Source organism: Pangasianodon hypophthalmus, chromosome 21 (assembly GCF_027358585.1).
Source record: "Pangasianodon hypophthalmus isolate fPanHyp1 chromosome 21, fPanHyp1.pri, whole genome shotgun sequence".
NCBI classification, from domain to species: domain Eukaryota; kingdom Metazoa; phylum Chordata; class Actinopteri; order Siluriformes; family Pangasiidae; genus Pangasianodon; species Pangasianodon hypophthalmus.
Window position 1 is genome coordinate 21,232,378 of NC_069730.1, and position 25,000 is coordinate 21,257,377.

Below are 25,000 nucleotides of genomic sequence, written 5' to 3' on the forward strand. Positions count from 1 at the left end.
TTCCTCGCGGTTTGTTTATCACCGGATGCAAAGCACCGTGGGAAACCAGCCTGACATCAGCACTACAACACACACACACACCATCACAACACTACAGTAGCAACACATACGTAACACTCACATCTGTCTGTCCATCACTTCAGAGTGTGTGTGTGTGTGTGTGTGTGTGTGTAGTTGGTCTGTCTCTCTCTGATGGAGTCAGTCTAATGCAGAACTCAAACCTGTCACACAGTATCACTATAACACACACACGCACACACGCACACGCGCACACGCACACGCGCACACACACGCACGCGCACGCACGCACGCGCACGCACGCGCGCACACGCGCACACACACACACACATCACCACGGCTGCACGCACACGCGCACACACGCACACACACACACATCACCACGGCTGCACACACGCACACACACGCACACACGCACACGCACATCACCACGGCTGCACACGCACACACACACACGCACGCAGACACACACACACACGCACGCACACGCACGCACGCAGACACACGCACGCACACGCACACACATCACCACGGCTGCACACACACGCACGCACGCACACACGCACGCACACATCACCACGGCTGCACACACACACGCACGCAGACACACACGCACGCACGCACACGCACACACATCACCACGGCTGCACCACACACACACACACACACACACACACACACACACACACACACACACACCTGTCTAACTGCAGACCATTTCACACACTAAACCTTACACAACTTGTTTTAGGGGTGTGAGGAGTTCTCAGAACTACTTTCAGCAAACGCGACTCTACATAACACGACGCGTCTGAGCTTGCGCGCGCGCACACACACACACACACCACCACGGCTACACACACACACACACACACACACACACAAACACACAAACACACACACACACACACACAAAGGGGTTTATTACACTTCAGTCCTACAGTGGTGATTATGGGATGAGCGGCTGTATCACAAACCACACACAACTGCACTAAACAGTGTGCAAGTTATTATTATTGCGTGTGACAGAGGTTTGGGACACAGCCTCTCAATTCATCTGTTCGGGTTCACCAAATCTCACACACGCACGCAGACACACACACACGCACGCACGCAGACACACACACACGCACGCACGCAGACACACACACACGCACGCACGCAGACACGCAGACACACGCAGACACACGCACGCAGACACACGCAGACACACGCAGACACACACACACACGCAGACACACGCACGCAGACACACGCAGACACACGCAGACACACGCAGACACGCACGCAGACACACACACACACACGCAGACACACACACACACGCAGACACACACACACACGCAGACACACACACACGCACGCAGACACACACACACGCACGCAGACACACACACACGCACGCAGACACACACACACGCACGCAGACACACACACACACGCACGCAGACACACACACACACGCACGCAGACACACACACACACACACACACACGCACGCAGACACACACACACACGCACGCAGACACACACACACACGCACGCAGACACACACACACACGCACGCAGACACACACACACACGCACGCAGACACACACACACACACACACACGCACGCAGACACACACACAGACAACTGAAACCAGATCACATCACGAGAAGCTGAAAGGGAGAAAAACACACAGCTGTAGAAAAGATTGAGAAGAATGACATTCTATACATACTACTCATACTGAACCCTGCCCAATATCAGCGTGTGGTACACACACACACACACACACACTCACGCGCACACACACACAGTTAATACCACACACACACACACACACACACACACACACACTCGCGCGCACACATAGTTAATACCACACACACCATCATGATGGAGGACTCAGTATAAACTCTTCTGCTGCATCCTGCAGTGCAGTTTATTTTCCCAACTACAGCGAAGAGAGCAGTGACACCCAGCTCATCTCCACCATCTTCATCATCATCATCTCCACCATCTTCATCATCATCACCACCATCATCACCATCATCATCTCCACCATCTCCACCATCACCACCATCACCCTCCTCATGAACAATAATAAACATGGCTGCTGCTGTGCTGAATGTGTGAGTGTGTGTGTGCCTGGGATCAGTGCTGTGCTGATGTAGAGGTGTTACACTGCAGGTAAAGGTGAGCTGCTGTCAGGTGTAAACGTCTCGCTCAGCTCACAGCCTCAGCTTCATTCTCACACTCAGCGACGCCGACGCTCATCTCCACACCGAGCGGTTTCACACACAGCTCTCGAAACTCCGACATCCTCTACACACATTCAGATTTAACCAGCAGCTACATGACAAATCTCTACAATCACACACACACTCATGCACACACACACACTGCCCTGAGCAACACACACACACTCCCCTGAGCAACACACACACACACACACTCCCCTGAGCAACACACACACACACACACTCCCCTGAGCAACACACACACACACACACACTGCCCTGAGCAACACACACACTCCCCTGAGCAACACACACACTCCCCTGAGCAACACACACACACACACACACACACTGCCCTGAGCAACACACACACACACACACACACACACACTCTGCCCTGAGCAACACACACACACTCCCCTGAGCAACACACACACACACACACACTCCCCTGAGCAACACACACTCATGTGCGCACAGCAACACACACTCAGAGTCACAGTCACACACACACTCCCCTGAGCAACACACACACACACACACACACACACACACACACACACACTTCCCTGAGCAACACACACACACACTGCCCTGAGCAACACACACACACTCCCCTGAGTTATTGTGAATAGGGTGTTCAGGGTGCAGTAATGGATTAAAGCTCCGCCCCGTCTCCGTGTGTAGAACAGACTCTGGACCAATCACGTCACACCGCTCTGAGCGTTTGGACCAATCAGATGGCAGGCCGCCCGAGTGGCGTTTCGCTGTTAATGATTGACTTCCTGCTGCTCTGATGCGCGCGCGGCTCTGACAGGAATGTGAGCGCTGTGCGGCGCGCGCGGGGTCACACACTAAACCCGGCCATTTTGTAGGTGAATGTTCGGCATGCGGCCGCGCCGGCTGGAGGAATTTAAACCATGTCGCTCCTCAGCCACCTCCGCGCACAGGATAACGTTAGCTTACTGGCTAACATTAGCTTACTGGCTAACGGCCTGCGCTAAAGCGTGAAAACAATTCTGAGGATTTGCGGTCAGTGAATAAACCCACACACACACACACACACACGCACACACACACACTTCCGGGATTAGTTTAGAGTTTCTGAGGAGTAAAGAACTGACACTTCACTGTTTTCCTGAAACACGACACTCAGGAATGTGAGTCTGAACAGTTGAGTCGATACCGAATCGCGATATTACAGAGTGAAACCGAGACACCGCTAATAACCCAATAACCAGCAAATAACATCTTTCATTTAAATTAATAATAAACTGATTCTGTTATTAGTTAGTTGAAAATAAACACAGGTGGGTTAACCTCACTGTTTACTGAATATTTCACTAAAACTGTTAATAACACACACAATCCTGCTGCTTATAAACCCAACTTCACTTTATAACACAATCCCAACTTCACTTCATAACACAATCCCAACTTCACTTCATAACACAATCCCAACTTCACTTTATAACACAATCCCAACTTCACTTCATAACACAAACCCCAACTTCACTTTATAACACAATCCCAACTTCACTTTATAACACAATCCCCAACTTCACTGTATAACACAAACCCCAACTTCACTTTATAACACAATCCCCAACTTCACTTCATAACACAAACCCAACTTCACTGTATAACACAAACCCCAACTTCACTTTATAACACAATCCCCAACTTCACTTCATAACACAATCCCAACTTCACTGTATAACACAAACCCCAACTTCACTTTATAACACAATCCCAACTTCACTTTATAACACAATCCCAACTTCACTTTATAACACAATCCCAACTTCACTTCATAACACAATCCCAACTTCACTTTATAACACAATCCCAACTTCACTTCATAACACAAACCCCAACTTCACTTTATAACACAATCCCAACTTCACTTTATAACACAATCCCCAACTTCACTGTATAACACAAACCCCAACTTCACTTTATAACACAATCCCAACTTCACTTCATAACACAATCCCAACTTCACTGTATAACACAAACCCCAACTTCACTTTATAACACAATCCCCAACTTCACTTCATAACACAAACCCAACTTCACTTCATAACACAATCCCAACTTCACTTCATAACACAAACCCCAACTTCACTTCATAACACAATCCCAACTTCACTTCATAACACAATCCCAACTTCACTGTATAACACAAACCCCAACTTCACTTTATAACACAAACCCCAACTTCACTTCATAACACAAACCCAACTTCACTTCATAACACAAACCCCAACTTCACTTCATAACACAATCCCAACTTCACTTCATAACACAAACCCCAACTTCACTTCATAACACAAACCCCAACTTCACTTCATAACACAAACCCAAACTTCACTTCATAACACAAACCCAACTTCACTTCATAACACAAACCTCAACTTCACTTCATAACACAAACCCCAACTTCACTTCATAACACAATCCCCAACTTCACTTTATAACACAATCCCAACTTCACTTCATAACACAATCCCAACTTCACTGTATAACACAAACCCCAACTTCACTTTATAACACAATCCCCAACTTCACTTCATAACACAAACCCAACTTCACTTCATAACACAATCCCAACTTCACTTCATAACACAAACCCCAACTTCACTTCATAACACAATCCCAACTTCACTTCATAACACAATCCCAACTTCACTGTATAACACAAACCCCAACTTCACTTTATAACACAAACCCCAACTTCACTTCATAACACAAACCCAACTTCACTTCATAACACAAACCCCAACTTCACTTCATAACACAATCCCAACTTCACTTCATAACACAAACCCCAACTTCACTTCATAACACAAACCCAACTTCACTTCATAACACAAACCCCAACTTCACTTCATAACACAATCCCAACTTCACTTCATAACACAAACCCCAACTTCACTTCATAACACAAACCCCAACTTCACTTCATAACACAATCCCCAACTTCACTTCATAACACAATCCCCAACTTCACTTCATAACACAATCCCCAACTTCACTTTATAACACAAACCCAACTTCACTTCATAACACAAACCCAACTTCACTTCATAACACAATCCCCAACTTCACTTCATAACACAATCCCAACTTCACTTTATAACACAATCCCAACTTCACTTTATAACACAATCCCCAACTTCACTTCATAACACAATCCCCAACTTCACTTTATAACACAATCCCAACTTCACTTCATAACACAAACCCCAACTTCACTTCATAACACAAACCCCAACTTCACTTCATAACACAATCCCAACTTCACTTCATAACACAATCCCCAACTTCACTTTATAACACAATCCCAACTTCACTTTATAACACAAACCCCAACTTCACTTTATAACACAAACCCCAACTTCACTGTATAACACAAACCCCAACTTCACTTCATAACACAATCCCAACTTCACTTCATAACACAATCCCAACTTCACTTCATAACACAATCCCAACTTCACTTCATAACACAATCCCAACTTCACTTCATAACACAATCCCAACTTCACTTTATAACACAATCCCCAACTTCACTTTATAACACAATCCCCAACTTCACTTTATAACACAATCCCCAACTTCACTTTATAACACAATCCCAACTTCACTTCATAACACAATCCCAACTTCACTTCATAACACAAACCCCAACTTCACTTCATAACACAAACCCCAACTTCACTTTATAACACAAACCCCAACTTCACTTTATAACACAAACCCCAACTTCACTTTATAACACAAACCCCAACTTCACTTTATAACACAAACCCCAACTTCACTTTATAACACAAACCCAACTTCACTTTATAACACAATCCCAACTTCACTTCATAACACAAACCCCAACTTCACTTCATAACACAATCCCAACTTCACTTTATAACACAATCCCAACTTCACTTTATAACACAATCCCAACTTCACTTTATAACACAAACCCCAACTTCACTTTATAACACAAACCCCAACTTCACTGTATAACACAAACCCCAACTTCACTTCATAACACAATCCCAACTTCACTTCATAACACAATCCCAACTTCACTTCATAACACAATCCCAACTTCACTTCATAACACAATCCCAACTTCACTTCATAACACAATCCCAACTTCACTTCATAACACAATCCCAACTTCACTTTATAACACAATCCCCAACTTCACTTTATAACACAATCCCCAACTTCACTTTATAACACAATCCCCAACTTCACTTTATAACACAATCCCAACTTCACTTCATAACACAATCCCAACTTCACTTCATAACACAAACCCCAACTTCACTTCATAACACAAACCCCAACTTCACTTTATAACACAAACCCCAACTTCACTTTATAACACAAACCCCAACTTCACTTTATAACACAAACCCCAACTTCACTTTATAACACAAACCCCAACTTCACTTTATAACACAAACCCAACTTCACTTCATAACACAATCCCAACTTCACTTCATAACACAATCCCCAACTTCACTTTATAACACAATCCCAACTTCACTTTATAACACAATCCCCAACTTCACTTTATAACACAATCCCCAACTTCACTTTATAACACAATCCCCAACTTCACTTTATAACACAATCCCCAACTTCACTTCATAACACAAACCCAACTTCACTTCATAACACAAACCCAACTTCACTTTATAACACAATCCCCAACTTCACTTCATAACACAAACCCAACTTCACTTCATAACACAAACCCCAACTTCACTTTATAACACAATCCCCAACTTCACTTCATAACACAATCCCCAACTTCACTTCATAACACAATCCCCAACTTCACTTTATAACACAATCCCCAACTTCACTTTATAACACAAACCCAACTTCACTTCATAACACAATCCCAACTTCACTTTATAACACAATCCCCAACTTCACTTTATAACACAAACCCCAACTTCACTTCATAACACAATCCCAACTTCACTTTATAACACAATCCCAACTTCACTTTATAACACAATCCCCAACTTCACTTTATAACACAAACCCAACTTCACTTTATAACACAAACCCAACTTCACTTTATAACACAAACCCCAACTTCACTTTATAACACAATCCCCAACTTCACTTTATAACACAAACCCAACTTCACTTTATAACACAATCCCAACTTCACTTTATAACACAAACCCCAACTTCACTTTATAACACAAACCCAACTTCACTTTATAACACAATCCCAACTTCACTTTATAACACAAACCCCAACTTCACTTTATAACACAATCCCAACTTCACTTTATAACACAATCCCAACTTCACTTTATAACACAATCCCCAACTTCACTTTATAACACAAACCCAACTTCACTTTATAACACAAACCCAACTTCACTTTATAACACAAACCCCAACTTCACTTTATAACACAATCCCCAACTTCACTTTATAACACAAACCCAACTTCACTTTATAACACAATCCCAACTTCACTTCATAACACAAACCCAACTTCACTTCATAACACAAACCCCAACTTCACTTCATAACACAATCCCAACTTCACTTCATAACACAATCCCAACTTCACTTTATAACACAATCCCAACTTCACTTTATAACACAAACCCCAACTTCACTTTATAACACAAACCCAACTTCACTTTATAACACAATCCCAACTTCACTTCATAACACAAACCCAACTTCACTTCATAACACAAACCCCAACTTCACTTCATAACACAATCCCCAACTTCACTTTATAACACAATCCCAACTTCACTTTATAACACAAACCCCAACTTCACTTCATAACACAAACCCAACTTCACTTTATAACACAAACCCCAACTTCACTTCATAACACAATCCCAACTTCACTTTATAACACAATCCCAACTTCACTTTATAACACAAACCCAACTTCACTTTATAACACAAACCCAACTTCACTTCATAACACAAACCCAACTTCACTTTATAACACAATCCCAACTTCACTTCATAACACAAACCCAACTTCACTTCATAACACAAACCCCAACTTCACTTCATAACACAATCCCCAACTTCACTTTATAACACAATCCCAACTTCACTGTATAACACAATCCCAACTTCACTTCATAACACAAACCCAACTTCACTTTATAACACAAACCCCAACTTCACTTCATAACACAATCCCAACTTCACTTTATAACACAATCCCCAACTTCACTTCATAACACAAACCCCAACTTCACTGTATAACACAATCCCAACTTCACTTTATAACACAAACCCCAACTTCACTTCATAACACAATCCCAACTTCACTTCATAACACAAACCCAACTTCACTTTATAACACAAACCCAACTTCACTTTATAACACAATCCCAACTTCACTTTATAACACAAACCCAACTTCACTTTATAACACAATCCCAACTTCACTTTATAACACAATCCCCAACTTCATTTCATAACACAATCCCAACTTCACTTTATAACACAAACCCAACTTCACTTTATAACACAAACCCAACTTCACTTTATAACACAATCCCAACTTCACTTTATAACACAATCCCCAACTTCATTTCATAACACAATCCCCAACTTCACTTCATAACACAATCCCAACTTCACTTTATAACACAATCCCAACTTCACTTTATAACACAATCCCAACTTCACTTTATAACACAATCCCCAACTTCATTTCATAACACAATCCCCAACTTCACTTCATAACACAAACCCAACTTCACTTCATAACACAAACCCAACTTCACTTTATAACACAATCCCAACTTCACTTTATAACACAATCCCCAACTTCATTTCATAACACAATCCCAACTTCACTTTATAACACAACCCCAACTTCACTTTATAACACAAACCCCAACTTCACTTTATAACACAAACCCCAACTTCACTTTATAACACAAACCCAACTTCACTTTATAACACAATCCCAACTTCACTTCATAAGCGCTTATAACAGAGTCGCTATAAAGCCACATTCTCTCCGCTCAGAGGGAATAAAGCAGCGGAACAGATGCAGCTTTACATCCACAAAATCACATTTCCACAAAAGTCTAACATTAACGTCACACAGTCCCACACTAAACCGGTTAACCCGCTTTAAAGCACTAACCCGAGTTAAACCAGGAAAGAAACACAACCACAAACGGCCTGTTTTGCACAACTTTTCCTGCTAGCCTGTTAGCTTACGACACACCAAGAAAAAAAAAGGCTCTCACACAACCTTACACATAAAATCAGCTTAAACACGCTGAATATTTAAATCTGTTTAAATAAAACAACTATCTTTAAAAATCCTGCAGTAGTTTAACGCTGGTGTAACGCGTGATCCTGAGCCGCACAGGCCAAACCCCGATCCCCGCCGTTTCCCAAAGCCCTGCTCCCGGTTTCCGCTCACCTTCCTCTGCTGCTTCTCCCAGGCCGGGTCGAGCAGCATGTCTCGGTCCCAGTCGTTCTCCTGCTCCATGTAGCTCTGCTGCCCGGAGAGCTGCGCTGGATTATTCGCTGCGTGATAATCTACCATCTCAGCAAAAAAAAAAAAAAAAGAACTGAGAACTCGTTATTTCTGTACGAAACTGGAAAAGAAAAATAAAGGAAAACGGGCTATATTTAGTAATTCTGTGGAAGCTGTGCGGATCCGCGCTGCCTGGCTGAAGTCCCGCTCAGAGTGCGTCCGCTCCGGCCCAGGAAAATGGAGTAGGAGCGCAGCGCTGTAGGGGGCGGGGCTTAAACACTTATGAATATTACAATGAGGAGGGAGGAGCCACGGGGGGGGGGGGGGGACTGGGCGGAGTCACAGGGTTATGCATATTCAGTATTAATCTGCATAACATTAATAATACAGCGATAATAAAGCCAACATTACTGTGTGATTCTGAAACATTAAGGGATAAGAAGAACGATTTTCTCCTCAACTGCAATAAATGGACTTTTGTACATTTATTGCAGTTGAGGAGAAAATCGTTCCTCTTATCCCTTAAACTCTTACAAGCAGGAGTAAGTGTTATTAAATTAATTTAACAATATTTCTTATAAAATAAAATAATATAATACAGGATTATTTTAGATTTCATGAAGTGTATCTCTCAGGACATGTTGCCCAGTTATAATCATTAGATAATCATATATGTGAATTAGGAAGTGCGGTAATATTATAATCATGTGTTTTGCTGATTTTAAGGCATTTCTGGTATTCATGAATATTTATTCATTAAAAATTAGATACTTAAAATATCCATTACAGCAAAACCAAATATACATACAGTACTGTGCGAAAGTCTTAGCAACCCTAATATTTTTTAATACAAATTTTGCTTTGGATGTTTATTTTATGATTTCTGTATTATTGAGTCAGTTAAAAATCGTTACAGAGAATGTGTGTGTGTGTGTGTGTGTGTGTGTGTGTCAGTAAAGAAAGTAATGTAATGTAATAGACCACTTTTCAGACAACATCCATAATGCTGGCTCTCAGCTTTTATTTTCAGTAATCAATAATATAAAGGAGAAATGAATCACATAAACCACGAGTGCTTTTGGCAATAAATTACTGCTCAGTAGACATTACTGTATAATACACTGACAATATGTTTAAAAATATTTTGTAATATGCGTATTGTTTCAGAATAAATTATAATCATGATTAATTATTCATAAATTGCACTGTTATGGTTTATATAGCAGATGCATGTACTGCATATATTATTATATATAAAACAGAAACAATCAAATGTAGTAGGCATTAAGGGAACGGCCCTTTCCTGGCTCAGGTCTTATCTGACTGATCGTTATCAGTTTGTAAACGTAAATGGTGACTTCTCTTCTCATACTAAGGTAAAGTTTGGTGTTCCACAAGGCTCTGTTTTAGGCCCACTGCTCTTTTCTTTATATGTGCTACCTCTGGGCAAAATTATTCATAAACATGGTATTAGCTTCCACTGTTACGCTGATGACACACAGTTGTATGTTTCAGCAAAGCCAGATGACAGACACCAGCTTAATAAAGTTGAGGAATGTGTAAAAGACATTAGAAACTGGATGCTTATTAACTTTCTCTTACTTAATTCTGACAAGACAGAAGTACTTGTACTAGGACCACATGCAGCTAGAAGTAAGCTTTCTGATTACAGAATAACTCGGGATGGCCTTTCTGTTTCATCACGTGCAGCAGTAAAAGAAACAATATGCATATTGCAAAATATTTTTAAACATATTGTCAGTGTATTATACAGTCTAATCTACTGAGCAGTAATTTATTGTCATAAGCATTCGTGGTTTATGTGATTAATTTCTCCTTTATTTTATTGCTGGTGATGGTGCCACTTGGGGACCGTGGAGATTTGGGGATCTCATATGGACAGTTTACTGTAGTGGCTTTGGGGCTGCGGTTGCCGTGAACAGTTTTAGACTCAGGATTCCATCAGTGGACAGATTCAACAAACCAAAACTTCATGTGAGAACTGTGATGAATTCCCTGGTTGCACAACTGCACTATTTGTGCATGTAGCACACAGTTATAGAAGGGAATGATTTATAATCGCACTATCTGGAGTTACCCAGATGAACATGAGTTCTCTTTTGAGTCTGGTTCCTCTCAAGGTTCCTTCCTCATATCGTCTCAGGGAGTTTTTCCTCACCACCGTCACCTCTGGCTTCTCATTAGGGATAAATTCACATATTTACAATTTACTTTGGTTTAATTTAATTTGAATTTATATATTTCTGTAAAGCTGCTTTGTGACAATGTCCATTGTTAAAAGCTCAGTACAAATAAAATTGAATTGAATAAAACATGTATTATAGCCGGGCTGTAATCTAATGAATACAACGTTTTTCTTTATATATACATTTAACTGCAATTAATGAAATCTCTCTTTAAAAAAAAAACCCTAACCCTATTTCTCTGAGCTGAATTCTGTTTCTTCAAGCCAAAAGAGCAGTGAACTGAACTAGAGTAAAATAAATACAGCACAAAGGGTGACGTGATGCTGAGTGAACTGAGAACAGATTGCGACGTGAGAATCTGCAGCGTATGAGACGAGTACGAGAGAAAATCTCTGTATAAATGATAACTATAAATAAACGCAGGCTGCAGGCTGAATTATTCCCTCCATCATTACTACACACATCACATTTATAAACTTACAGTAACTGTGGGAGAGGAGAGTGTGTGTGTGTGTGTGTGTGTGTGAGAGAGAGAGAGGGAGAGAGAGAGAGAGGGAGAGAGAGATGAGCTGTGTCGCCTCCTGTTGGTAAAACCAGAGTATTACAGAGTCTTACAGAGTACAGTTCAGTGCACACACACACACACACACACACACACACACGTATATATTACACCAGTTTTGTAGAGTTTCCTCACTGCCACAGACTACAGACAGATTTCTTTAATCGTCTATCCAGCTATCAGACAGAGAACAATGATCAGAATCAGGATCAAAACAATGAGATCATTAGTAAGTGAAGTTAAAATATTATATTATTATATATTATATTAAGCTAAGGAACATAAAACCAAGTCGACTTACCACATCTGAGTAAGGCATTTTTGAACAATTATGTACAAATATTGTACAATTATTTATGTACATACATAAATACTAATATTGTGTAGTTGCCCTTGTGCCGCTAAAACAGCTGTGACGCGTCGAGGCATGGACTCCACAAGACCTCTGAAGGTGTGCTGCGGTTTCTGGCACCAAGACGTTAGCAGCAGATCCTTTAAGTCCTGTAAGGTGCGATAGGTAACGAGATTGAGATCTGTGGAATTTGGAGGCAAGTCAACACCTTGAACTCTTCGTCATGTTCCTCAAATCATTCCTGAACAATTTTTACTGTGGGTTTCAGTAGCATGCTAGCAACTTACATTTATCTCTTTTATACATCAGAGCAGGTGAGGGTTAAGGGCCTTGCTCAAGCGCCCAACAGTGGCAGCTTGGTGGTGCTGGGATTTGAACTGATGACCTTCTGATCAGCAGTCCAACGTCTTCACACTGGCATGAATGAAGTTGCCCCTTACACGTTACATCAACAGCTCTGGCTAGCTAGTCTAGCTCACTCAGCTAGCTAACGGCTCACCTGTACGTTTCCGCAGGTTGGATGTAGGGCCGATATCTCCACAGGTTTCAGCTCGCATCATCTGCAGATCATTATCACGCTGGAGCATTTAAAACTGAAGAAAGCTGATAAGCTGGGTCAGGAACGCTCTCCTGTCTTCACTGTCTCAGACGTTACTGCTGCTGATTAAACATTAACGCCTGAAATGCAGACTTTCATCAGGAAACTGCTTTATTCTGATCGGCTCTCAAAATTGAATTATTAAAAATTCACATATTGTGTATTGAGGTTAAATTAATGATTCTTTTTTTTAACTCTGTAACTGTAATAAAAATCAGTGTAGTTAAGCTCAACATTTTTATTTTTTAAAAACTCAGGTTAAAGGAAAGTACTGGGATTTAATTATACTTAAAGACGTACTGTTCCAGAGAACCGTGTACTCCAGCAGTGGAAGGAGAGTACACGTAGTTCGGTACTTTCCAGCCCTGAGTGTGGAAAAAAAGTTCTGCAGTACGTCACTGAGGCTGAGTGTGAGGCAGTAACACAGTGTGAGCACTAGGAGGCGCTCATCACCTACACAAACACCCCGCAACACACAACCGTCTCACACTGTCTCACACACAGCCGTCTCACACTCTATCTGTCTCACACACACCCGTCTCACACTCTGTCTGTCTCACACACACCCGTCTCACACTCTGTCTGTCTCACACACAGCCGTCTCACACTCTGTCTGTCTCACACACAGCTGTCTCACACTCTATCTGTCTCACACACACCCGTCTCACACTCTGTCTGTCTCACACACAGCCGTCTCACACTCTATCTGTCTCACACACACCCGTCTCACACTCTATCTGTCTCACACACACCCGTCTCACACTCTGTCTGTCTCACACACACCCGTCTCACACTCTGTCTGTCTCACACACAGCCGTCTCACACTCTGTCTGTCTCACACACACCCGTCTCACACTCTGTCTGTCTCACACACAGCCGTCTCACGCTCTGTCTGTCTCACAGTCTGTCTGTCTCACTGATCATCTTCAAACTAAAGGCTGACTCAGAATCTGCATATGGTGTGTGTGTGTGTGTGTGTGTGTGTGTGTGTGTAGTATTATGGGATGTTAACAGTGTGGTATTATGGGATGTTAACAGTGTGGTATTATGGGATGTTAACAGTGTGGTATAAGGGGATGTTTACAGTCTTTTCCATCCTTAAATATACTTTACTCATGATGAATCAGTGTTATTCACAGAAACTGAGGTGGATTTAATTTTCCACGTGCCCATATGAGCAGGTGTTTCAGCTTTATATCAGATTTACTGTACACATGCACACCACTTAAACCAGCTTCCCCTTAAGTTTCATTAAAACGCAGCAATGAAATGTTTACCAAAGTGTCTATATTTTTCATAAAGCTTGGTGGATTTCAGTGTTAGTGAATCAGATGATCAAATGCCTCACTGCGATTCCTTCATTAAACACAAACTGTTTCAGTGAACAGTGCAGCAGATACACACCCAGTGAAGCCTGTGTGTCTCTGGCTGTTTATTACACGTTCATGTACACAGTGTTTTAATGGGACGAAAGATTAACGCTCACTGGTTACAGCCTTTTAACACGTTATTTTGAGCCACGCCCGGACGCTCGGCTTCGCTGGGAGTGAGCAGGAGCTCTGATGCGTGTGTTTTTGCACAGAATAAACATGGAGATGTTTATTGGACAGAACGCTCTTCGTTTGGACGCAAAGCTTCTCTTTGTCATGTTTGGTACATCTCTCAAAGGCTGAGAAAAATGTCTCCCCTTTCCATTGTCCTCTTTTCTGAGATTTCAGGGCTTTTGTATGGTTTTTGAGATGTAGTTGAGGTTTTGCTGAATGTTGTGATAGTTGTAAACTCTGGTTAATTATTTTACCTCAAACCCAGTGGAACAAAGGTGCGTCTCAACCCGGTCAGAGCGAGCTGCTCGACTGTACGCTGGGTGACGACGTTAACTCTCAACTGATTACAGGGTTACTCTAAATATTCACTAGACACTCACCTATAGCAGTGTTTCTCAACCGTCTTTTAGCCGTGAACCATTAGCATATTCTACACAGTATATTAATATATAACTAGAGTGTATAATTTTATATATATATATATATATATATATATATAAGTAGTCTTCAGTGCATGTTTTCATAAACCACTCACTGAAACAAGTTGACTGTACTCAAATGACTGAGTAAACTCGTTCCCTTTTAAGAGTAATGGTTTCTCCCAAAACCTGTGTAATTAAATTCACTTAACTTGGTGCTCATGGAGCGTATTTTATAGTTTACTGACCGTGAATCGAACCCGGGCCGTGGCAGTGACACTTTTTACTAAATATTAACACGTTTCTTTGTAAACGCACATGGAGTCGTCTCTCTCACTCATGATGAACTCCAGAACTTCACTACACCAACACCAGCAACAGACCAGAGGAAGAGGACCGCCTCCTGCAGTTATCTACCAATCAGAGTGTTAGTTCTCTTGTTGCCAGGCGGAACTCACATCAAAGAAAGAACAGAGTGAGCTATTTAATAAATCATGACTTTGAGTTCATAACACTTAAAATCTTAAGTTTATGTAATTTGTAGGTAAATAAGTTAAATGAAGTTAGATTTTTGATTTACGTGTACAAAACGCAACATTTTAAGCAATGTTTAGTCAGGATCACTTCACAGCATTAGCGTTTACAGTGTGCCTGCTACTCGCATTGCTTTAACATTCACAGCCACGTTTGTGTACGTTGACATTAACTTCTCACATTACACACTGACATACACATTTCATATTTCCATCATCGTTAAACCCGAATCTGAAGTTTTTCAGCCGGAGACGAACAGTAAAATGTTCACACATTTTATTGCTAACATTACACTTCATTTGATTATCACTCTGAATTATCATTTGTTTATTTTTAACCCATCAATGTTGGACAAAATGCAAATAACGCTTGCGACAGAAACGACACGGTGAACACAGATCACCACAGAGCTGTTAAAGCGCATGACTAAGTGTATAGGTTCATTTAAATAACAGTAAGTTTGCAGCTTTTCTGAAATTTAATGGGTCCAAAAGATGTATTTAAAGTTTATTTTGAAATATTTAATAAAAATACAACATACACAAATAAAATGTATTATAAAATATTTTCAGAAACAATCCCACAGACCCCTGGTTGAAGAACACTGGCCTATAGCGGAAATCAAGAGTGATAGCCTCTCTACTTCATTTAGTCTGAGGCTAGTCGTCATTAATGTGTATAATCACGAGCCAGCGCTGCCTCACAGTCAGTCAGTCTGATCTGATCTGAAGTCAGACTGAAGGCCTTTACAGGTGAGCATGCTCAGGTAGACATGGATGTGTTGTGACAGATGTTTCCTCTGCGCTGGTGTGTAACGTGTCTGATGTCAGGTCCGAGTCACACACTAGTGAAACACACAGGTTAATTATTTTAATTAAACCGTGCATTTATCCGGGAGATTGTTTAATTATGTCATTCATTAGGCTGTTCAATTATTCAGTATTTTAGCTCTGTAACTATTCGTGTGGATTTTGGTTTTTCTTCTGCATCAGACGCTTATCGCAGCGAGCGTGATCTCAAACATCGAGTTTATTTAACGTTATGTTATACAGCAAATATTTAAAATGTTATATTTCATATACAGGATTTTACACCTTGTCCATAACTGAAACTGCAGCAAGAAAAACAAATTCAAACTAATGAGATGACTCTAACGCTAACAGCAGCAGAAATGCTAACCTTAGCATAAGTGTTGAGGTTCTGTTCCTTCCTTTTCTGAACGTCTGAAACTAAGCCCTGAATAAAACAGCCGTCATTTCCACTGATTATTAGCTAAACTATATTTAACTCTGTTCCAGATGTGTGTATGCTTATTGCTTGTTTTCCTGTTGTTTTGGAATTTGTGTAGCTCTCATTATTGATTCTAGGTTATATTATTTATAGCATACTGTATACAAAATCATCATCTTAGGGACACCTTCTACTTTTACACAGCCACAAAATTAATTTATTAATAATGCATTTTAATAATTCATTTCATAAACTCTAAAAAGGAATTCCAGCTAATATTTAAATTTTAATAATCCCCTTAATTTCTAAGTAATTTCCCCTGTACGCTGTGGAAGAGGTTTAATGGAATATTCCGTCTCAGGTTTTGCTGCTTGTTTGGATGTTTTTTCAGTTTAACCACTTTAACAGATATACACTCAAGCAGTAACACACACACACACACACACACACACACACACTAACACAGTCTAATGAACACACGCATTGTGGTCAGACCCTGCAGATGTGTTATACGCAGCAGCAGCGCTGGAGGTGTGTGTGTGTGTGTGTGTGTGTGTGTTTTTTCCGTTTGGAGGCTGCATGTGCTGTGATGCCACTGTCTGTGTTTCTTTTTCTCTCATTCTTTGACTTCATCACATTTCACTCTAAAGGGAGGAGGAAGGAAGTTCACTTCATCTACTGTTACTCAGGAGCCTGAGACTCTGTGTGTGTGTGTGTGTGTGTGTGTGAAGCTGGACGATCAGCAATGCTGTAGTTCTCCTTCTGAACTGGACCGGGCTGGAACACAGACAGTGAGCTGCGACAGGACAGGACGAGTGTGAGATGGAGCCAGTGAAGGTGACGTCTCGTCCTGATGCACATACACAGGTCAGATGTTTCACTTTACTCACCCCTAATACAGGCCTGTGTAGTGAATTTAATATCTCAGATCAGATATTTCAGTGTGTGTGTGTTTGTGTGTGTGTGTGTGAGTGAGAGAGAAAGAGAGAGAGATGAACATTAAGACTCATTTTACAAATTTAATTCTGTCTAATGCTGTGACTGAACTGAATCACTGTGTATTTAATTCGGCACTCAGTGGTGTTTTACATTCACAGTTTATTCCTCTTTACTATTTATATCTCTATAACAATCTGTTGTTACAATTAGTCAGCTTTACACTGCACGATTTTCAGCCCATCTTTATTCACAGATAAAAAGCAGACATTTGTGATGTGGTGTGATTATAATGTTGACTTCCATCAATGTGAGAAATTTGCAATTAAAATCTCTGAAAGCTATTCGACTGCCGCTGTCTAAAACCAACTGGAGGACCTCAGTCTCAGAGACAGCCACAGATACAGCAGCGGAGATGGAGAAATGAAAGTACTACTAGACAGAAAAAACTCTCCAAACTCTCCAGAGTTTATTCCAAGGCAGAAAAGAAGCTTACAGCAAACATTAGACAGAGAATCTGAAGATGTTCTAGAAAGAAGTAGTTACGGAAAAGAGAAGAGAAAGGAGAGATATATATATATTTTTGTGATTGTATTTACATAGGACTAAACAGAGCAACATCACTGGCTAAGATACATAAATATATATTATTCATCATTTAATGATTGGTACAGCCTATAACACCTTACTGAATATTCATGAGACACTCACTTTTCACTCACGCCTGATCAGGAGGATGACCAAGATGATAAAGAACAATTGTGGTTCAGAGATTGGTTATTATTGATATCTTTACTTTAGACCCGTGTGTTTGGGTTTACTGAGCAAGATGCAGATCCATCGCTCACTGTGTAGAATGTGTGCGTTTCTGTGAGTGTGTTTTCTGCATGAGCTGATTTCAGGATCACGCTGATTGATGATGTGAGAAGAACATAATCGTGTTTCTTTAATCTCAAGTCTATCGTTAGAGGATATTTATTGTATAATCTGACACGGACACACGCGATATCACAGACTGTTATAGAATTCACAACAGTTAAAATGAGAATCTTATATAAAACCAAAGCCTTTAATGTTTTATCTTTAAGCTATCTGAGACATCAAGCAGATAAAAAAATTCACAAGTCTGTTTAACTAGTGTTTATATCAATCAGTTCTACTGCTATCTTCAACCTCACCATGCTGTTATTACAAAAATCTGAGACTGGGTGTGTGCTCTAGAGAAGCCCAAAATCCCCCCAGTTTCACTTCAGGGTCAGAAACATTACACAGGAAATGATGTTGGAGAAGTGAGGACGCGCTGAAACACATCGCGAAAAAAATTCCAGCAGTTAATCTACAACATCAACATAAACCACAAACACAACATGATCTTTCTTAGAATCTTAGAAATGTGTTTCTCGGTGCTCTGGAGTTTGCTCCACACATATACGCTCACACACACACACACACACACACACACACACAGTCTGATACTATTATTAATAAATCAGAAAACATCCATCACTTGCAGAATGACTTTTATAAGTGTAACAATGTGGTAGAACCACAGAGAACCACACTGAACACCTCAAAGCCCAAAGTTCATCTCTTTCACTGGTGACACATTTCTGTATGACCTCAGCGAATATACTGTTATTCATCTCTGAATTTCATCGACGTGCTTCTCACTCAGACACAGTTCCTTCTTTCACACTAGGACGTTAATAGATCAGTGTGTGTGAGTGGGGGTGAGTGTGTGTGTGTGTGTGTGTGTGTGTGAATCCAGAAGCACAACTTTAACTAGAAAAGCTTAACCAAGTTGTTGGTGTTTCTAATGTGTTGCTAGGGTGCTGCTTTGGTATTCCAGGTATTTGAAAGGTGTTACTAGGCAGTTGTTATTGTTGGTTGCTAGGGTGTTGCTATGGAATTCCAGGTGGTAGCTAGGTGGTTGTTATGGTATCCCATGTTCTGTTGGCTCAAAGTCAACTTCTGTTCAGCTCAGACCTAATGTCTGTCTGAAACCAGCAATGTATTCACATTAACCCTGTTAACACACACACACACACACACACACACACACACACACACAGGTGTAGAAAATCACTCACTAATCGTTCTCTCTGTCCCCCGCACTCAGCCACGCCCCCACTGCTAAAGCATCATTGTAGGTTACTGAATACGCTACAATGCTATCTGTTGAGCTAATTCATAAACAGAGTACATTTCCCAAAATACTAATTATATCATATTACAGATTGGTTACTATGGCAACAGGATAAATTGTTCTTTACTATAAATCTATTATCAGAGTTAGAGCACTGAGTAGGCAGAGAAAAAAGAATCAACGATATTTTACTACTGACTTCATCATACACACAATAATAATAATAATAATAATAATAATAATAAAAATGATGAAGAATTCCTGATGTTTTGTAACTCAGTGGTAGTGATCTGATCAGACAGGAAGTGATGGAGCTTCTGTTCCTGTCTTCATCCCCGTGTCCACTCTCCATCATGTTCAAATGTTTTAAGCTCTGCAGAGTCAGTAATGTCATTAAGCTTCTCCAGTTCAGCCCTGTCATACACCACATCCCCCTGATGCGCACACACACACACACACACACACACACTAAGACAGAAAGCACTTAGAGCCAGACTGATCGCGAGTCCATCATCCCTCGGCTGTGTGCTGGTTTGTGTTTGCAGAGCGGCTCGGTATTTTATCTCCAGCATGGCAGAATTCCCTGAAGGTTCCCATCGATTTTCTGTAATGGTCCTAAAGCTGCATCTCAGCCTCAAATCTGTATTACAGCAACACACACTGGGGAAAGAGAGGAGAGCGGGTTACAGCTTCAGAGTAATGTTCCAGTCTTTATTTACACTCGTACTGTTTCATTTCTATCAAGAGACAAAATGGAACATGGGATTAATCCACATGTAAATCACACAGTCACCATGGTTCCCCGCCCTGTGTGTGTGTGTGTGTGTGTGTGTGTGTGAGAGAGAGAGAGAGAGAATATGAGCAGCTGTTTTAAGAAAAAAAACAATACAATAACAATCAATAAACCCTTGTTTGTCTGTTTGTTTGTTTGTTTGTTTTAATGGGGCCAAAGCTGAAACAGAAGTCTTCATTTCTAAATGTCCACATCAGCTCTAATATCTCGTCTAACATCTCTAACATCAGCTCTAATATCTCCTCTAACATATTTCTGTAAAGCTGCTTTGTGACAATGTCCATTGTTAAAAGCGCTATACAAATAAAATTGAATTGAATTAACATCAGTTCTAATATCTCCTCTAAGATCTCTAACATCAGCTCTAACATCTCCTCTAACATCAGTTCTAATATCTCATCTAAGATCTCTAACATCAGCTCTAACATCTCCTCTAACATCAGCTCTAATATCTCATCTAAGATCTCTAACATCAGCTCTAATATCTCATCTAAGATCTCTAACATCAGCTCTAACATCTCCTCTAACATCAGCTCTAATATCTCATCTAAGATCTCTAACATCAGCTCTAATATCTCCTTTAAGATCTCTAACATCAGCTCTAATATCTCCTTTAAGATCTCTAACATCAGCTCTAATATCTCCTCTAACATCAGCTCTAATATCTCGTCTAACATCTCTAACATCTCCTCTAGCATCAGCTCTAATATCTCCTCTAACATCTCTAACATCAGCTCTAATATCTCCTCTAACATCTCTAACATCAGCTCTAATATCTCCTCTAACATCTCTAACATCAGCACTAACATCAGCTCTAACATTTCCTCTAACTCCACCTCCACGTTGGTTCATCATGTAATCGTGTGTCTGCACTGGATGCTGATAAATTTTGACCTCATGCTGTAGTTTTGCAAAATCGGGTCATAACACTGACTACATCCTGTGTTGTTGTTGTTGATTTTATTATCACTGATTCTAAACTTACACAGATACACGGCCCTTGCAGTGGAGAACTTCCTTTCCTTCTCGTCGACGCTCCACTGTTCCTGGACAACTGATTAATAATTTAAAATACTTCAAATCTTTATAAACACACACATCAGAACAACATCCTGTTTATGATCAGCCTTGTCTGTGAAGCTGGTAATCTGATCCCAGATCAGCTCCACACACACACACACACACACACACACACACACGCACACATACACGCACACACACACACACACACACGCACACATACACGCACACATGCACACGCACACACACACACACACGCACAGGGCGTGAGGCGGGAATACACAATGAATCGGAAGCAAGGGTCCATTCACACACTCATTCACAACTAGAGGCAATTTATCTGAAACAATCAAACTATCAGGATGTGATTGTTGGAGTGAAACCAGAGAACCCAGAGGACTCCACACAGACACGAGGAGAACATGTGAAACTCCACACAGACACGAGGAGAACATGTGAAACTCCACACAGACACGAGGAGAACGTGAAACTCCACACAGACACGAGGAGAACGTGAAACTCCACACAGACACAATCCGAGCTCAGGATCAAACCAGAACCCTGGAGCTTTGAGACGAGAACGCTGCCCACTCTAATCTTCCTTACCGTTACTGCGCTATTAATACGTCATTACCGTTACTGCGCTATTAATACGTCATTACCGTTACTGCGCTATTAATACGTGTCATTACCGTTACTGCGCTATTAATACGTGTCATTACCGTTACTGCGCTATTAATACGTCATTACCGTTACTGCGCTATTAATACGTGTCATTACCGTTACTGCGCTATTAATACGTCATTACCGTTACTGCGCTATTAATACGTCATTACCGTTACTGCGCTATTAATACGTCATTACCGTTACTGCGCTATTAATACGTGTCATTACCGTTACTGCGCTATTAATACGTGTCATTACCGTTACTGCGCTATTAATACGTGTCATTACCGTTACTGCGCTATTAATACGTGTCATTACCGTTACTGCGCTATTAATACGTCATTACCGTTACTGCGCTATTAATACGTGTCATTACTGTTACTGCGCTATTAATACGTGTCATTACCGTTACTGCGCTATTAATACGTGTCATTACCGTTACTGCGCTATTAATACGTCATTACCGTTACTGCGCTATTAATACGTGTCATTACCGTTACTGCGCTATTAATACGTGTCATTACCGTTACTGCGCTATTAATACGTCATTACCGTTACTGCGCTATTAATACGTCATTACCGTTACTGCGCTATTAATACGTGTCATTACCGTTACTGCGCTATTAATACGTCATTACCGTTACTGCGCTATTAATACGTCATTACCGTTACTGCGCTATTAATACGTGTCATTACCGTTACTGCGCTATTAATACGTGTCATTACCGTTACTGCGCTATTAATACGTCATTACCGTTACTGCGCTATTAATACGTCATTACCGTTACTGCGCTATTAATACGTGTCATTACCGTTACTGCGCTATTAATACGTGTCATTACCGTTACTGCGCTATTAATACGTCATTACCGTTACTGCGCTATTAATACGTCATTACCGTTACTGCGCTATTAATACGTGTCATTACCGTTACTGCGCTATTAATACGTCATTACCGTTACTGCGCTATTAATACGTCATTACCGTTACTGCGCTATTAATACGTGTCATTACCGTTACTGCGCTATTAATACGTGTCATTACCGTTACTGCGCTATTAATACGTCATTACCGTTACTGCGCTATTAATACGTGTCATTACCGTTACTGCGCTATTAATACGTGTCATTACCGTTACTGCGCTATTAATACGTGTCATTACCGTTACTGTGAGAGAACTGTAAACATCTGTCTTTCTCACACTCCATCTGTCCATTCTTGTTACTTCTTATTTGCCTGTTTCTGTGATTCAGTGATTCTCTCATCTCTCTGCTGATGTGTTTCTCATTTTCCGGCTTATTTCTAATAATTATTATTTAAAAATCTGTAATAATCATTTGCAATAATTTGCTTTTCTAAGCTTTTTTTTTTCTTTTTTTTAGAAATCATGTGTGTTAGTACAGTTCTAGCTCGTGGAGTTTTTCTGTAGCTCCTCCTGGTCCTCAGGGTCTCAGTCTGCTTGTGTCGTTCACGCTGATATTTGAACGTCCTCATTAAACACACTCACTTCCTGTCTCTCTGCTGCTGATGTGTAATTTATTATCTCTATAAACTGCAATTCAACTAATCCACCAAACACCATCTTATCACCTAACGATAAAAAATTAAGAGCAATAAACTTTGACTGAAGAAAATTAATTCTACAAGTTTACAGGTTTAAACATTTACAGTACTAATGAGTTAAATCAACTAAAGAGTTTATATTTAAAGAGTTAAGAGTTTAAGAGTTAATGGAATGACAAAAAACAAATAAGGAAGTAAGAGAATAAATACTGATGGTTGGAATTTTCAGCTCAGTGTTAATCTTTAAGGTTAAAGACTGAAACAGTTTTGGATGATAAATGATGTCTTTGAAATTCAGCTAACTGACTGGTATTTTTTCAGCAGATGAATGGATCTGTAAATCAGACGCAGTGCGTGAACATTGAGATCAGTCCGATTAGCGACTTGCTAATGGGCATCTACATCACTGCACTGGTGCTGGGCTTGGTGATTAACCTGCTCACGGCGTGGCCCATCATCCAGCAGATCCGCAAGAAGAACGTTCTGGGCGTCTACCTGCTCAGTCTGTCCATCTCAGACGTCCTCTACATCCTCACCATGCCACTGTGGATCATTTACTACTACAATGACCACCAGTGGAAGCTCGGCCTCAACCTGTGCAAGCTAGCTGGGTTTGTTTATTACTCCAACATGTACATCAGCATCTACCTGCTGTGCTGCATCTCCATCGAC

At 40.8% G+C, this 25,000-nt stretch overlaps 2 protein-coding genes across 3 annotated transcripts in view; one reads left to right on the forward strand and one right to left on the reverse strand.

The window, feature by feature from the left end:
* The window catches only part of LOC128317160 (alpha-actinin-4-like), a gene marked incomplete at its 3' end in the record, with an annotated part of 37,497 nt that extends 27,499 nt beyond the window's left edge, over positions 1–9,998 (reverse strand). The window contains exon 1 of the mRNA XM_053227763.1: positions 9,702–9,998. Coding sequence (XP_053083738.1) covers positions 9,702–9,827 — 126 coding nt within the window. The remainder of the gene's footprint in view (positions 1–9,701) is intronic.
* A 7,743-nt stretch (positions 9,999–17,741) lies between these two features.
* The window catches only part of gpr184 (G protein-coupled receptor 184), an 8,904-nt gene continuing 1,645 nt past the window's right edge, over positions 17,742–25,000 (forward strand). The window contains exons 1-2 of one of the 2 annotated variants that reach the window (XM_053227595.1): positions 17,742–18,071; positions 24,650–25,000. The exon at positions 24,650–25,000 is cut by the window's right edge and continues 1,645 nt beyond it. In XM_053227595.1, the coding sequence (XP_053083570.1) occupies positions 18,027–18,071; positions 24,650–25,000 (396 nt within the window). In that variant the 5' untranslated portion in view covers positions 17,742–18,026. The remainder of the gene's footprint in view (positions 18,072–24,649) is intronic. The other variant, XM_053227596.1, reaches the window with a different exon arrangement.